Source organism: Hyposmocoma kahamanoa, unplaced genomic scaffold (assembly GCF_003589595.1).
Source record: "Hyposmocoma kahamanoa isolate Upper Pololo Valley unplaced genomic scaffold, ASM358959v1 65, whole genome shotgun sequence".
Lineage (NCBI taxonomy): Eukaryota > Metazoa > Arthropoda > Insecta > Lepidoptera > Cosmopterigidae > Hyposmocoma > Hyposmocoma kahamanoa.
In genome coordinates, this window is record NW_020653853.1 from 8,408,521 (window position 1) to 8,426,648 (window position 18,128).

The 18,128-nt window shown below is 36.7% G+C and overlaps 1 protein-coding gene across 1 annotated transcript in view; it reads left to right on the forward strand.

The window, feature by feature from the left end:
* The window catches only part of LOC113231392 (synaptotagmin-15-like), a 145,841-nt gene that overhangs the window by 93,922 nt on the left and 33,791 nt on the right, over positions 1-18,128 (forward strand). The window contains exon 7 of the mRNA XM_026465692.1: positions 17,504-17,628. Coding sequence (XP_026321477.1) covers positions 17,504-17,628 — 125 coding nt within the window. The remainder of the gene's footprint in view (positions 1-17,503; positions 17,629-18,128) is intronic.

Here is an 18,128-nt window from a genome sequence, read left to right on the forward strand (position 1 = left end):
ATTACTTACGACGGCGATAAATCAGTGGTATAATTTTTATTATTATAAATTGTGTCATATCTTCATAATTTTTTCGTATAATATTCACATACAAAAAATATTTGTTATGTTCGATACTATTGTTATCGGAGTTGCAACACTCATACAAATCTGTTTAGGTTTAAAAGTGTAAAATAAAACAGTATTTAAAATAATCGGTGTCTATATTAAGACTGAAAACTCCCATTCCGAAACTGGAAAGGAAATTCGGCAAACTGTAGCGCAGTGACGTAAACACGTGACGTACAGCTAAGAATACCAGAATACTGAAAACTGACACTGTCTAAGTGGAAGTTTAATAGTACAATTTTATTGATTGACGTTAAAAGCGCTTCTCGGAAACTGAACGCTACAAAACATTAATTAACAGTGACTAATTTACTAAACAGCCACCACGCAAAATCTATATTTAACAAAAGTCATTCGATAAACAACATTCACCCACGTTTTTATCGCTAAATATTTGTTAGTACTAAATTAGAAATGTATTGAGCTGAAAATTGTATTTTTTAAATTAAACTAGAAGTGCGCATTTGACCTTCATACATACATACGTATACTTCACGCCTTTTTCCCATCGGGGTAGGCAGAGACAACAGTCTTCCACTTGCTACGGTCCTGACCTTCATCTCACCTGATGAAATTTAACGATGAGTGCGTTGATGGAGCATGCACACCTAAATAATGCCAATCCACTCTCGCCTTGAAAAGACTCAATTTATAACAAGTTTGCAATACCATATACTATACCAGTGATCGGAATAGGTAGAGTTTTTTTACCTAAGTATCACATTTTTGTCACGGATCTTTTAGGGATTCGGGAATCACTTAAGCACATTAAAAATTGACGTTATTTGGGATAAGTAAGAAGACTATATTTATCTAAACTTTGCGTCGCGTTGTTGCAGCCATCATTTTTCGGAATATGTAGGAAAATTCCTACAAAAAAAAATATTTTCCATTTTTTTTTTTTCAAAAAGAATAATTTTACAAAAGACTATCTCCAGACAAACAGTTACTTAATAATACATGTAATTAGAATTAATAATGGGAATAATTATAAAATATAATAAATAAAGTTTAATAAAAAAAAATTTAAAGGGTATAAAGGGATCCTAAAACCATCACATTGACTCTTCGTGTATTTCTACGTGTACTTTTTAGCTTTCATACTCGATTTTCATTGTCATAATCAAAAATAAGATTTTCATTTTGAGATCTTCAGCATTCTTAACACATTTTTGCCAGTCGTCTTTAAAATAAAAAAAGGGTGCGACATTTAAACAACAGCAGGTAATATTGGAATAGGTTGAGTATTTTTACCTAAACTTCAAAGAAAGATTACACACAGTGGATAATACCGCACTCTGAAATATCGAATAACATAGCCATGTTAACAGTATATAAGGGAGTCATCGTACATATCGATGCGAAATCAGCTTGAGCCAGTCGAAAAAAAGTTCATGTAAAAGAGAAAAGAACGCTGTGCATTTCGCATGTGTGAAGTCGCATCACCGGTGGACGATGTCCTTTTCGTTCTTTTTGGAGATAAAGGTGTTTTCTGACCGATTTAAGCCAAATCCGCGTGGTTAAGTAAGATGACTCCCTATATTCAAAGCAAAGGCAGTTTTCTTTTCAAGAATCAAATTAATAATAATAATAACGCACACACTCAACATAGCCCCTCACTAGAGAAAACCCTGTGTCGCGGGTGCCATGGGACACACATAGACAACCACAAATTACACCCAAACTCTCGAGAGAAATAAATGTAGGCCGTAGGCCATACAAATATTTTCCCGGCTCGGGAATCCAACCTGGGACCTCTGAGTGGCAGTCCGGCATGGTAACCGTTCGGCTACGGAGGCAATTAATAAAATTTCATTTTAAAGAAAGTATTTTGGAGTACAATACTGCCCTCAGGACGAAAAAAGGCACAACTGCTGTATAAAGTACGCATAGTTGTGCATGCAAAATACAAATTGGAGTAGTCGGTCGGTTTTTTTTACGATACCTAGTGATGGTACAAACTAGTCGTGCGCCTGGTGGTAAGCAACACGCTTGACCATAGCAGTGCCACTCAAAGCTTTAAGTGAGACATAAGTTGACAAGTCCCATGGGCCCGTAAATGTACCAGCACCCTTACTCTTCAAAACCGGAACACACTAAGGCTATATTACTGCTTGGCGGCAGAAATAGGTAAGGCGGCATTAGGTACTTCCCTGGACGAACTCTTTCAAAAGGAACTCTACTCTCGCGGTGCTACCATATTGGGTGGGTTTATGAGACCATCAATGATTATGATGCGAATGAATAATGAAAACATGAATAAATATTATTTGTTCTCTCGCTTCGTATGTCGCGCAGTGGGTAAATTACAAGGCGTCTAATTGACATTTCATTTTGATTTCCCTGAGGTGGATAGGTTATAGGTATTATATATTTTACAAATATAAAAACGAAACTGTTTCTTTATTTCTTGTGACTGGTCTATATTTAAAGCAATGTCAAAAATACATACGGTTCAATACCGGTTATTTTCAGTAGTAATTAATTTACAAGTACTCCTATGAGAAGGGTATTGTACAACCTGTAGTAGTAGGGGTTATACAAACGAATAAGTTAATTTAGAGTGTTAAGAAAAGTTTAATATCAAATTAAGTTATAACATTCTTCTTCTTCATGTTCACTGCAAGTAACTTTTAAAAATATTGTTTGTTATTTGTTGCACGTGGTTTATGTAGTTCGCGGCTAACGCCAAGTGAGTCACACGTTCGATTTACTGGTACTCTTAAAAGAATACCCTAATAGGTTTTTTCCAATATGAAGTAGAGTCAAAAACTAACCTGAACTGCCTGGGTGGCCGTAAGGTTACCACACTGGACTGTCACGCAGAGGTCTTGGGTTCGATTCCTGGGCCGGGAGAAATATTTGTAAGGCCTACATCTATTTCTCTCGTGAGTTTGGGTGTACTTTGTGGTTGTTTATATGTGTTCATGGCACCCGCGATGCAGGGTTTCCCTAGTGCGGGACTATGAGTGTGTGCGTTATCATTATTATATTACATCTATGTAATCATTAATACAGAGGTCTGTGACAAATTTATGAAAGCTTTTCTTAAAAAACTAATTAAAAAACCAAACACAGATGGCGCTACTGCAAAGAAGTCGTTAAAAACCGAAAATAAAGATCTGCGACAAGCACATAGAAAGATTCGTAAGGTCTGCTGGTTAATTCCGTAGTTCAGTTCAGAGAGCGTTAGCCACGGTATGGTGAAGGCGCTGGTTCGAGTCGAGAACGAATAATTTTTTCTTTGTATTCAACCTTTGTATTAACTAAAACAAACCAGTGGAGAAACTTTACAAAAAATAAATTAATATCATGGTAGTAAAAGGTCGTTATATTCTATAAACTAAATATACCTGTATATAATAAGTTTTCATCACACTTGCTCGTATACAGTGTCATGACATGCGGGCATTATACCCATGAGCTTTTTCATTACATCCAGTCAAGATTAAGCAAAAAGTTTTTATGTTCGAAAAATTTGAAAGCATATTTCGCATAAACTTGATGTATATAAAAAAAAATAATTGCAATTTAACTATATTTTGCTAAATTTATTTTGTGAATTCAAACTCTGCTGTATTGTTAGTTTGGAAATTACTTATTTTATATCTAATACATTCTGGTTGCAGGCGTCTGTGCCTTTTATAAATTTTAGTTTGAGTTGTATTATTTATGGAAGAATAGCTGGCAATCTGTTTAAAAAAAAACAAAAGAACCGCCATTTGCAAAATCCGTAAATGTTGTGTTGTGAACCGATATTTATTCATACAAGAAACAAATTATTAATGTATCTATTTCCTCGTAAATGTCATGAAAAACATTGTATGTAGCACGGGCGGTAAAGCTTACAAAACTCGAGTCATTAAAGCCCTCAGCCTTTGGGCTTCTAAAAAACGTCTCTTAGTAATGTCTTATTTACCGCCCTATTAACTCAGTACATTGTGTATTAACACAATGTAATGTAGTACGAGTGTATTACTATCGTAAAACGTTAGTTCAAAATAGGTAAATTAATCTAATTCAAAAGCGATGTATAGTTGTTAGAGCGCTCAGGATTCGTAGCAGGTGGCACACGCTCCTCGTAGCACGTCCTGCATTTCATTATCCTCGTACTATGTCTTTTAGTAGCGACTCTTTATTAACGTTTACAGAAATAACATTTGTCCACAATTCTTTGACCTCTGTAGCGTCCATATTATGGCTAAAATAAATCCTACGCACAGTTTTATGCTTAGCGTATTGATGAAAGTCTTGCATGACATCTTTGTATGACAGAGTTTCTTGGTCGTTTGTTTTGGTAGTCACATTTCTTTTCTATTTCGGTTGATTGATATGAAATGATAGCAGTAAAAATGTACGGACGGGAACTATTATTATAACTGCTGCTCATATCATTGGAACATCTAAATTCTAAATCATAGTTCGTGTTCATATAACACAGATGATGTGAGTCATCGAGTATATAACCAGAAATAGAGACGAAATGTCATTTAATTTGTTTGAAAACTATTCTGCCAAATCAAAATGCGCTCCGATTGCCCAGTCTTGATTCGAAAGATTTGTCGGATGTCGTCAATTGTTTCACTTCAAAATGACCAGTTTAACTTGAGCTTTGCTATAACTGACGAAAATTGCAAAATTACATATTTAGTGTAGGAAATGAAAGTATTTTTGCGGATTTTAATCGCGAATAATTGTTTTTTCCAACAAACTCTATGTTCTAAGGTCCCATGGGCACGGTTGACTGATAACTATGGGATCTGTAAAAGGCCCGAACCGTTGGTTTGTTTGAAAAAAGAAATAAACGCGATTTAAATCCGGATAAATAGTTTCATTTCCTATGTATAACAATTGCATAAACCTAAGAACTCGATATACATTACGTATATCAGCTTGGTGCAGCAAACGAACAGCTAGCTTGGTGTAGACTGAAAATCAGCAACCACATCACTCAATTGTTTTTTTTTCTGTTCGTTTTTTAAGTATTGTGTTCCTCATGTTTTGTGGAGAAATAAATACCTTTTTATTTTATTTATTTTATATACGTGTTTAATATTTAATTACCGATGAAATATGATTCCATTTGTTTTGTAATTAGATTTTTTGCTGTTTTTCCCACACCACCGAATAGAATAGCCCCCATTTTTAGATATATTATCTTTATTACAATAAATACACATAGGTCAGCTGTTGGCGCTGTACTATGTCAGTTTCCTAAATTTGTGATTTCAGCGCAAACGAAAGTTGATATATTAAATGTGATATAAGGTCCATTTACCTGATGAGTTGTCAGGGATGGCCCTTATTTCGTCTCTATGTCTGGTTATGTACTCGACGATGTGAGTATATCTATACCGCCCTTATCATAACTAAGGTAATCGTCATATTTAGCGAAATTGAGTTATTAACTTAAAGCACTGTTAGTACAATAGTGTATTAACTCAAAAATTGTACTTTCTCAGAATGGATGAAAAACGAATTACTCATCCCATAAAAGATCATTATAATTTATATATAGTCTATTACAGACACTTAAACAATTTCCTACTTCCCAAAAATATTTAATAATAAAATGGAAAAAATTATTTAATATTTTTAATAAGGACTATTTTGGTTAAAACTAGCTCACATAAATTGTGTCTCATTTTGAGGTAATTGTATATTGATTGTTTCTTTTTTTACATATCTTTATTTATTAAGCTATCTCTTGATTGTTTCTTACAATATCGAGTTCATAGGTTTTCGCGATTGTTACACATAGGAAACTATTTTTCCGGATTTAAATCGCGTATATTTGTTTTTTCAAACAAACCGACGTTTCGGGCCTTTTACAGATCCCATAGTTATCAGTCAACCGTGCCCATGGGACCTTAGAACATAGAGTTTGTTGGAAAAAACAATTATTCGCGATTAAAATCCGCAAAAATACTTTCATTTCCTACACTAAATATGTAATTTTGCAATTTTCGTCAGTTATAGGAATCGGCGAAACGAGATCTATAAGCGGCTTTTTTATATTTTTTATAATTTTTTTAACTTATTTAATTTCATTTTTAATTTAAATTTTTTATTGAATTGGTATTCAATTATTTTTTGTGAAATTACTCCACTAGTTTATTATAATTATTAATACAAAGATCGAACACTCAGAAAAAAATTTTATTGTATAGCAAAGTCTGCGTAGCTAATTGATATTTTCCAAATAAAAAGAAACTTCCGGTGCCAATATCTCGAACGTTATCAACATGCAAATGCGTTAGTTATGACAAGCAGGACAGATATAGTCACTTCTGTAACTGTTGCATTGCGCAACTTTGAAATGAAGTCGCTATAGAACCAATGAGTGTGTATAATCTTATGATATTTTCACGTAATGTACAGTTTTCCCGGCAGATCGCAAGCCAGGTGTAAGTTGCGTGTAACTCGATCTAGGAAGCAACCCATGTTCTCTTGTTATATTACAAGGCGCGATCGGGTGGTGACCTCGTAATTTTGCTTCGCTTGGCATGTTGTTAGTTGCTATTGTATACAATGGAAACAGGAAAGATTTTTCATTGCAGACAGGATTCCCAAGATACAGCAATTTACTTTAATTATATAAACACGCGGTCTGTACCGCTCTTTGTTCTAACACAAAATAGTATTGGTTGTTTGCCAATTAAATATGAACTTTAAATAGAAGATATATTTTTTTAATAATTGTCACTTTATAGACGTTTTTTATTACTTATTGAAAAACTTACTATTTTAATAGACTTCGTTGTGAAAAAGTTCGTTCCATCAGTTATACGAGGCGAAAGCTTTCGCGCGGCCGCCGCGCGGCGTGCGCCAAGTTACCATGCCTTCGTGTACATTAATAGCGAATCTGAATTCTATTTGTTAGGCAAACAACATTTAAATTCTTCTAAATCATACAACTCAAGATCAAATTCAAGTCCGCCTCGCCCACGTGTCCGGGACGCTCATTTAAGTTAAAACGTAAAAGCTAAACACATAGAGCGTATTTTGCCATGACAGTTAGACGCACGCGGTCGCTGTGCGGCGGCAACGCGGCCTCCGGTCTTCGACGGCGCGGCGGCCGCTGTGGACTCCACTCGGCGACCGCTCGGAATCTACTTATTTACAGGAACAATAAGTAATGATAAATAAATGGATATAACCTGTTATCATTTCTAAGAAATTTGACGTTACTTGTAAACTTTTATTCAAAATTGTAATATAATTTGATAACGCAGCATTTGACCAATAGTAATAATAGAAAATGTTCGAATAAGGTACTTAAGGTACCCCGGATGAAAAGGCCTACCTTACATCAAACTCAATCATTTATTTGATTTAATTTTTGAAACAATTGAACAACGTTTCAAGCAATAGTCTATTTAATTCTATATAAGATCAAGTACAATTTTTACTGCTCTGATAACATTTTTTGCTACATTTAAAAAAACCTTGGACATTTTTTTTAACTCAATTATATGACGTAGTTATACACCTCATCAAAAATAAAATTAATGAAATAAAATAAGTATAAATTAAGTAAGTAATAAAATAAGTAACTTACATACTATAATATATATTACTACAAATATAATTCAATCGTATAAAGGTAAACCCGAACTAGGACCCTCAAAATTTAAAACAAAATTCCCTAAATGTTCAGCGTAACAAAACTATCCCAAAATTGTAGAACAAGTTCAATCTATTTAAAATAGAACCTACTGTGCATTATTCTTACAAGTAAATAACATTGATAGATTGATATTTTCCTGTAAGTTTTCTCCTGGCGTGATTGATGTCCTTGGTAGTGGTCCAGAGAAACTTGTAAGTTCTTGATTAGGTTTCCCGACGTGAATACGTGAACGCCACGGGACCTTTGTACACAACTGGTAAAATATGTAACAGCTTGTCTAGTTAAGTTTGCTAAGTAATAAGTAAGCTGTAAATACCGCTAAGTAAAGTAGTGGGTAGCCATCATATCCCAATTTCTGAGTAAAACCTTTGCTAAATTCGGATTTCTTTTGTCCATAAATTTATCATTTAATGCTACTTCATTAATTTTAATTATAATTTTAATTTTATTAATACTATTTTTAGTTTTAATTTTAATTATATCATCAGCTTAGTAAACCCTTTTCCTTACCTTGAAAAGCTTTAATGGTATTGTATTATTTGTCGGCAAACTACTTGATCGGAACTCTTAATACCTATTTAAGATGGATTCCACACCGTTACGAAATTCGCGTTTCTCACGTTTCACTAAATGGGACGTGTGATAAGAATACCGCTCTAGTATTAAACAATTCTGTACACCGTTGTACACTTTGATGGCTTTTGTAGCCTATCGCAAAAAACTGAATTCATCAGGAAGATGGAAATCCGATTGTATGTCGGTCCAATGCTGTCACGTGATTATTTTATATGCCATTAGAATGCTCATTAGTAATCATGCCTTATTAGTAATAAAATTTGGCACGCTTTGAGTATAGGTGTGTAATTATTTCATAAAATGAAGTAGTTTGGTTTGGTCCAGTATTTTTAAAAGCATCGTTCTGTTTTAATTTCGTATTGAAAAGTTAATCAATCGTTTGGTATATATTACTCAGTCAATTAAAATATTCTAGTGGTAGGATAAGTCGTCATATGTTCCCAGCATATGTTCCCAGCAATTGTGTCGTAATACATCTGTGGGTCAGTTCCAATTACATATCCGAGTGTCAACTGTGGCGGCAGCGAAAGCGTCACGTGATTCAATTACGAGTGTGAGTAATGTTATTATTGTAAAAGTAAAAAAAAATGTTAAAAATAATTCCAAATAGTTCTTTATTTAACGCGTTGTTGTAATGGTTTAGTAGTGGTCGGTTTCGTAGTTGACAGATCAATTTTGAAGCCAGAGTCTATAGAATGCGGTTCCTCTTTTATATTTGGCTGCGTCATTAGAGGTTTTTGCTTTTTTATGGTGGTCTCCACTCAAACTTAGCTCTCTGACCCAATGTGGGTTTCTAGGACACGTCTCAAGGGCCATTTTCTGGCGACTTATCTTTCATTTAGACGCTGTCGCATACTCTACTTGTTTGTTTGCAGCTTTGTTCCACATGCTTTGAACAATGCTTTCTTCTAGTTCAGGTATGTTCAGTCGTTTGTTCAGTTTTTTTTTCCATTGTTGCAGTATTCTGGCCTCTAGTTGTTGATAAAATTCCTTTAATTTATACGTGAGCGGCTACAAAGGTTTGAAATACAAACATGCTTCTATTTTAGCTAGCAACGTTGTGCGCTTTTCGTTTTAGTGCACCTGAGACTCGACGGTGACAGTATTTCATAGCCATACCTGCAGTTTTGCATAACCTATAGTCATGCAAGTCCGTTGAAGTGCCACTTTATTTCCATTCGAAAAACTATTTAATGGTAGTTTCGTCGCGCCTAGTCAGTAAATATTATATGTATTCTGAGTAAAGATGTTTAGCCGTTCCTCTGACGAATGTGTTCGTATCGCAATTATGATATTAATAAACAGTCTAAGGTGCGGGAATATGAGAATTATACCTACTATTATTTTGTGAGTGCCATTACAGGAATAAATTATTTGAATTAGAGCGCGAGTTCAACCTTTAGAGAGCTTGCTGCTTAAATCTGACATGAGCTCCATGTAATACATGTATTGTTTTTATTGTCATACACGTAAAGATGACTGTGTTCCATTTGCGGATCCTAACTTTGTGATTAACTTAGCGGTCGTTTAAGATTAAAAAAGCTTTCATCGTAATTATTGGCACTGTACACAGTAGCAGTTTTATTAGCAGTAGAGCTCCTTGTGAAAGAGTTCGTCCAGGGAAGTACTGCCACTTTACCTATTTCTGCTGCCAAACAGTAATGTCAGCATTACTGTGTTCCGGTTTTGAAGGGTAAGGGTGGGACTTGTCAACTTATGTCTCAGGGTGACGGGCGTAGTGGTAGTGCCCCTCAGATCTTTGCAATTTAAAGCTCTGAGTGGCACTGTAACTTTTATGGACAGGCGTGTAGCTTACCATCAGGCGCACGTCTTGTTCGTCCTGTCCCTTGATTTTATAAAAAAAACATTGACGTAATTTTCTTTTCATAGTTCTATTTCCGCCGACAATTAAATATCGTTCCCTGCCTTTGATAAGGTAATGTAGTTAGATGAGCACTTTCGTGAATACTAGAATTGTGCTCCTATTGAATCAGCGTTTGCGTGTAATATCCTCTGATGGACAGGATGATGGGATTTTGTGTTACGCCCCATACGTTTGAAGTAGTCGTCCCCCAAATGAAATAATTGGTCTTTTTTCCCTCTAATTCGGCTGCAATCTTGTATTATGTTCTGTTGAAAATTTGGAAATAAATATATTTTCACTAAATTTTTGTAACTGAAGCTCGTAGTACTGTGATGTGTCAAGTGATCCGGTTTCATGTCCTCTCATTTCCAGAATATAGTTACTTTATCCAGGTTACTAATCGTAACAAAATATTTCAGTTTTTATTTTTTTCGCGCAGTTATGGTCTCGACGGGTTTTTACGATGAAAGAGTGTTCTGTTCGCAATTCTACTATGTAACTAGTATTGTTTCAATTCCCAAGAGCAAGATCGTGATCGTGATACGTGTGAGATTTTAAAGTTGGAATCGGCGAGCTTTGAACTTTGAAATCAAATTGAGGGGTCAAATTGAGAGTCCATTGTCGTATTGAGCAATTTATGTGAAATTCTCCGTAATATGAACGTTTTGTTGAAGCATTTTGTCGGCAGCTTGGCCATTATATTCATCAGTTGCGGATCCCACTCCTAATATAGTAACACTCAATTTATTTCTTGGCAGCCTCAGTAGAACAGGGTTTTCTGTGATCAAATTAACTTCGGGTTCTTGAGCTCTTAAAGTAACAAATGTTCCGTCGTGAGCTATTATTTTCACTTGTACAAACAGTACATTTTCTTTAGTGGACAAATAAATGGTATGTTTTTTTTTAAAAGTGATGTAGAAGGTCGTTGATCAAATGTTTTCGGTTGGTTAGACTAGAAACCTTATTATGTATAGAATAATTGTCTAATGAAATAGTCTCGTATTAAACTCCTTACACGTTTTTGTGGACGAAATAGATAAGCTACCACTCTACAGTTAGGTATTCCAGGACTTTAATACACAATTTTCAAGAAGTTGTTTTGAGACTCATGTAAATTTGGGATCTTCCTGATAACAACACCTGATAACAAGACCTTGTTATCCGTTTATACAAAGCGGAGTCGAATTTTTGTGACGCCAGACGGTCAGGTCCCGCATATTTAGACGCCGCTTCCTTACGTGACGCCATACAATGTGTTGCGGAGTGGCAACGCTGCGTTCCACGACATATAAATTAGAACGACATGCTACGTAAAAGGGGGAATTAGTTATCCTTCATTGTCGTCCGCCTAGCCGTCTGCCGTGTAACACAGGGTTATGAATGTAGTCCCAGCGTCGAAGCTATCCTGCAATGCGTCCTGCGAGACTCCGTACGTGGGCCATATGCAGAATAGTGTGTGAGCACTCTCCGGCCTGAGTGGCGGAGTGCCATGCAGGTAGTAAATGGGCCGTTTCAGCAAGCGACATTACTTTGCGACACCGCACTGCTCGTGGAGCACTTGGTGCGTTGAAGTCATAGCGTTGCAAGGACGCAACGCACCGGCAGCGACCGTGTGGCATTGCTCTTATAATTATGTAGTACAACGCAGCGTCACCCCTCAGGATGGCTCAGGTGTCCGCTACGTCGACGCGACGTATAATATGGCACTTTTATTTAATTAATATTTGTTTAGACGATGCATATTTTTCAACGCTAATGTTAAAATATTCAATTAGCCTTTTAGTTTTATCTTTTAGCTTTGTTTTAAGGCACTGCGTTTTTGTACTTTATTGACTGTACGGTCGTTGTGCATGGTTTTAATTAAGAAATCTGTAAAAGAAAATCTATTGTTTATAATTTCCTGAGAAATGTGGCACCTTGATCCGTGGTGTATTTACATTTCAGATTCTCATCATCATCTAGTTTTCATCTTATCGTAGCTATCTTCAATGTATTGAAGGTATGATTATAGCTCATATTGTATTATCTTAGTCAATACGCTATCAGTGGCTGCGGAAGTTAGTTGTAAGCAGAGAACTGTGAGGAAAAAAACTGTAACCGGCTGGAACAAATATGTAAAAGCTGCTCACGGGGAGGCTCGGCTTGCGTTTCAATTATGGAACGATCTCGGTAAACCCATATCTGGGTGTAGCTATGATAGAATGTGTGAAACAAGGAAGAAATTCAAAAATAAGCTTAAGTGGTGTCAGAACAACCAAAGTCAGATTCAGATGGACATAATTGCTAAAAATCACTCGTCTAAGGACTTTAAAAAATTTTGGAAAAACACGAACAAGCTGAATCCCAGGCCGAGCCTGCCTATGAGTATAGCAGGGGAACATGAGCCGGCAGCCATAGCTGACCGGTTTATGAAACACTTTAAAGTGTCAACGCATGTGGGTAGTATGTTGCAGGTGGCCGATGCTGGGGAGGTGGCCACAGATTTGACTGTAAGTTTCTCGTCCAAAGATGTGGCTACTGTAATCAAGAATATGGTTAGAGGAAAGTCCCCAGGTCATGATAGTCTCAGCATCGAGCACCTGCAACACGCTGGAGTGCACCTGCCCAGAGTCTTGGCCACATTTTTCACTCTTTGTATTGGACATTGTTGTCTTCCAGAAGCAATCATTAAGACTATTGTGGTTCCAATATTGAAAAATAAAACAGGTGACACTTCGGATATAGGCAACTACAGACCTGTTTCACTGGCACCTGTATTAGCAAAGGTGTTGGACGGTCTGCTTGACAAACACATGGAAAAACATATAAAGTTGCACGACGCCCAATTCGGGTTTAGACCTGGATTGTCTACTGAAAGTGCAATCCTGTCACTCAAGCATACTGTCCAATACTATGCGGACAGGAACACACCTGTGGTTGCCTGTTTCCTTGATTTATCCAAAGCTTTCGACCTCGTAAATTATGACCTGCTTTGGCGGAAGTTGAAGGAGGATACACAGGTACCCGATGAGGTTATCCAACTGCTCAAGTACTGGTACAAGGAGCAGTCAAACTGCGTAAGGTGGGCAGGCTCTTTGTCGGAAGAGTATGGGTTGGAGTGCGGGGTGAGGCAGGGGGGTTTGTCGTCTCCCCGCCTTTTCAACTTATATATGAATAAGCTGATCGAGGAGCTCAGCAGAACTGGTATCGGTTGCCATGTAGGAGGGGTCTGCGTAAATAACATTAGTTACGCAGACGATATGGTTCTGCTGAGTCCCTCGATCGGTGCCATGAGGAGGCTGCTCAGGACTTGCGAACAATACGCGGAGGCTCATGGGCTCAGATACAACTCTACGAAGAGTGAAATGATGGTGTTTAAGGCAGGTAATAAGACCTACTCCACCTTGCCGTCAATCACTCTGGCTGGCACGCCACTTAAAAGAGTAGCCAACTTTAAGTATCTGGGCCACTGGGTCTCTGAAAATCTAAGTGACAACTTAGATCTGGAGAGGGAGCGCAGGGCGCTTTCTGTCCGCTGCAATATGTTGGCTCGCAGGTTTGCAAGGTGTACAAAGGAGGTAAAGACGACGCTTTTTAAAGCATTCTGTCAAACTTTTTACACCTGCAGCCTGTGGGTCAGTTACACAGGGAAGGCATATAGCGCTTTGAGGGTGCAGTATAATAACGCGTACAGGGTGTTGATGGGGCTGGGGCGGCGGTGTAGCGCCTCCGGCATGTTCTGTGAGGCGGGAGTGGATGGCTTTCATGCAATCATGCGGAAGCGATGCTACTCCATGCTGCAGCGCGTGAGCGCCAGCCCTAACATCATCCTGAACTCGGTTGCGCACCGGTGGGACAGCCCGGTAGTAAAATACTGGCTGCTCCTACACGCACCATACGTTAGATTAGATCATAAGAATTACTAACATTAGATAATAAGAATTATGTTTGTATACTAACAAAATATGGATCTTTGGTCTGAAATAAAAATTATTTTATTTTTTTTTTTTTATTTTTTATTTATATGTCGACTTCCGCATGTAATTTGCCAATTTTTCATTTGCTTCCATTTGACTCTGAGATGTGTTCATCATTTGATAGTCTTTTTACTTTGTCGTTCTAGTATTCGTCGAACGTCCGTGTCTCGTATCCGATGTATCCATCGAAAGTATTTATTTCTTTTTCTTTTGTAAAAGTTTCAGCAGTTTTACGTGTTCCCTTTGATGGAGCCATTTAACGTAGTTGAGTCTTTTCGTAGATACTCTTAGTAAGTAAAGGTAATATTGTTATTGAAGATTTCCTCCAGGAGTTTAAAAACCCTACAAACAAAAAATACCTTTTACAGGCTAGACCATTTTTTTGGGCTGCGTATCACTTTTTAATGTGATACGCAGATACGTGTACCAATCATATACGTGAATAGTGATTGGTACACGACCATTTGTTTGCCGGAAGTTATTGATAAACTCCGTAAAAATAACGTAATCGCCGTATTATCTTGCACCACGATAATGCCAGTTCTCACACGGCCAGACAGACAAGTGAATTTTTGAAGGTGAGCAACGTTGACCACATGAGCCATCCCGCGTACAGTCCCGACCTGCCACCTTGTGACTTTTATTTATTTCCAAAAATTAACAACCAGGGACGTGTTCAACGATTTTCATCGCCTGAAGAGGCTGTCGAAGAGTATGAAAAATATGTTTCAGAGATTGTCACGGAGGAGTGGCATAAATGTTTTCAAAATTGGTTCATTCGTATGAAAACGTGCATTAACGCTAACGGAGAATATTTAGACAAACAATATTTCCTATAAACAAATTCCTTTCTGACCATTTATAGTATTTTTTTCTTATTAATTTCGGATACTTATAGTGCGCCCTATGGAATTATCATCAGTGTATATAATGCTAAAAATGTAAGATGAATCTCGACTGAATTCATAACAAGTAAATTATATGGCTTATGTGATCAAATGGCCATCTCAGAGGTCGCGGGTTCGACTCGCGGCCGAATCAATGTAGTAAACTAACTTTTCTATGTTGTCTCGGGTCAGGGTGTTTGTGGTACTGTCGTTGTTTCAGATTTCCATAACACAAGTGCATTAGTTACTTACTGTGGGATCGGAGCAACGAATGTGATGTTCTCTAATATTTATATATTTATTTATTATTCAACCATCGCGTCGTTAATAGTGACTGCTTCGTTGATTTATGGAAGTTCATACCATTTATCTCCTCCAGACTGAACTTGAATTCTCTAATCCACCATTGTTTAGTTTCGAAGTTCGACGTAACAAAGGGCTGAGCGGGACACTTTTGAGGACTTTGCCTTATCAGGTCTATATTTGCCCCTTGTCAATGCCGGTATCTAGTTAACTAGATAGCGAAAGATAGATAACTGTAAGTAAATAACTATACTGGCTCAACGCTTTTTATCATTATATATATATAATATAAATTGTGCCCGTGACTCTGAGCCGTAAGTTGACTAGTCCCATGCGCCTGTAGTTTAACTAGCACCCTTGCCCTTCAAAACCGGAATACTCATAATAGTTCAAATTCAAACTCATTATAGTTCTATCCGCTCACGCGATGCGCTACCCCCACCTACACGGCCCTTAAAGGATAGGATAAACCTACCGCAAAATGGCGGCTATCTGGTTTCGCAAATTAGAAAAGCATTCAGTTTAAATACCAGTTTTTATAAATAGAAATTATTATTCTGCATTGCTAAATAAATACCCTCCGTACTACCAACAAAAAAATCTCAAATAAAATGCAGTAATGCACCGCACATCCTGCACTTAAAAAGCACTAATGAAATGTTTGGTGTGCTTGGATAAATATGATAATATTCCGTTTGAGTGGTTCTAACGTTTACCATGAAATTACTCCTTAAAGTATAGTTTATAAACATTTATATTCAGGGTAAACTTAAAAAAGCTACTTACGGTATGTTTTCAATAAATAAACACCGAAATCACCAGCCCAGACAATAACATACACGATTGTCGTGACGTATTTTTGAAGTTGTTTATTTTTTTAAATGACAGACCCAGGCATTAAAAACTTTATGTTTTGCTAGAGTAGTTACCGAAATAGCAATTAATATTACTTCTTTTACCTGTTATAACTTTGATGTCCGATAAATCGGTATAAAATCATCACCGGCACCTCTAGGTGTGGTATGCGTCTACGGCTGCATGTATCGCGCGAGCGGCTAAATACTTAAATACTAAGTTAGTGGAACACAAAGTGTTCATTTGTGTAAAGCACTTATAATATAAATGTTCATCCTCTTGATGTTCACTGTAATCAGTTTGGTAAAGTACCATCCGATTTATACATTTATTGTGTAGGTTGCGGTTTATGCAGAACAACGTTAAATCTTTGTTTATCACTTAGAATAATGTTTATTTAGAAGTAACTAGCTGTTGGCAGCGACTTGGTCCGCGTAAAATGTTCACATGTATTATACAGGTACAACTAAAACACAAAATGCAAATTTAAGGTGTTATGGTTCTAGCTAAGTAAAACAGCACACTGTGACACTCGCGTGCGTGGGTGCCTTTATTTTATAGCATCTTGTTAATGACAAGTACTATGTTATCGTCCTTGATGGCCGCCGCCACCGCTCCTGTATTGTAACATATATACGATTGTAACATATTTAAATACTTATTACATGTATTAGACTCGATGAGACTTTTATTTTAAAGAACTACACTATAAAACATAAGGAATAAGATTTTCTACGCAAAACATTTCAATATACTTCGGTATCGAACTTACCTTTATTTAGGGGTTTAAGAACCCTGAAACACATGTTGTATTTATACCAAGGGGTTTGAAGGGTAAGGGTGCTGGTGAAATTACAGGCACATGGGACTTGTCAACTTATGTCTCAGGGTCACGAGCGCAGTGACAGTACCCCGCAGTTCTTTGCTATTTAAAGCTCTGAGTGGCACTGCAACTGTTATGGAAAGGCATGTAGCTTACCATCAGGCACACGACTTGTTCGTCTCGTCACGTTTATATTATAAATAAACAACTTTCACCCAAATCGCACCACGGCTTAAAAACAACATTTTTATAAACAAACTTTAATACCCCATTTCACTTTCATTTAGAGGTAGTTTTCGTAGTTCTACTGTTAGTAGTCAAAGAGTTGGGTAGAATAAAGTAAAATAAATATTCATTTTATCACTGAGATTCTTATACTGGAAAAAGACATCAATATCTATTAACAGCTGAACAGGTGTACATCATACATGGCTAAGACCTAAGCTATAGCTAAGATTTACAAATGAAGCGAATTAATTAGTTTAATTTTTCTTACCCCAGGGTCGTGTATGGTATACTCTCAAGTATGAATCCAGTACCGAGAGGCTCCAAGTTACCATCTTGAAGGCGAAGCACCTACCTTCACGCACTCCAGCGCTGGCCAATGCTTGCGATCCTTATATCAAGTAAGTGGATGTTTCTATATGTTTTTACGGATCTGTATATAATATGCATGTATATTTGAAATTTAAAAATAAAATAAAAGTGAAACAAAAAAACTTTATTGCTCAGCACTACAACGATACATAAAAAACTTAAAATGGCTTAAATAAAATAGAAAATGAAACTATTTTTCCAGATTTAAATCGCGTATATTTGTTTTTTCAAACAAACCAAAGTTTCGGGCCTTTACAGGTCCCATGGTCACGGTTAAAATAAATAGCTGTGTTAAAGAAAAAGCAACTTGCTGCAGCAATTTGCTGGTTTCCAGGCTACACCTTGTATATAGTGTAGAAGTACAAGTGAAGTATATTCGTCGCTGTAGACATCACAGTATGCAGTTTCTTATTAAATAATTGAAAAGGCACTTCACTCACCGAAATCATACACTATTATACATTACAAAAATTCCTAATTAGAATTTTCTAATTAAATATACAATTAAAGTAAGTGAGTAGTAAATACA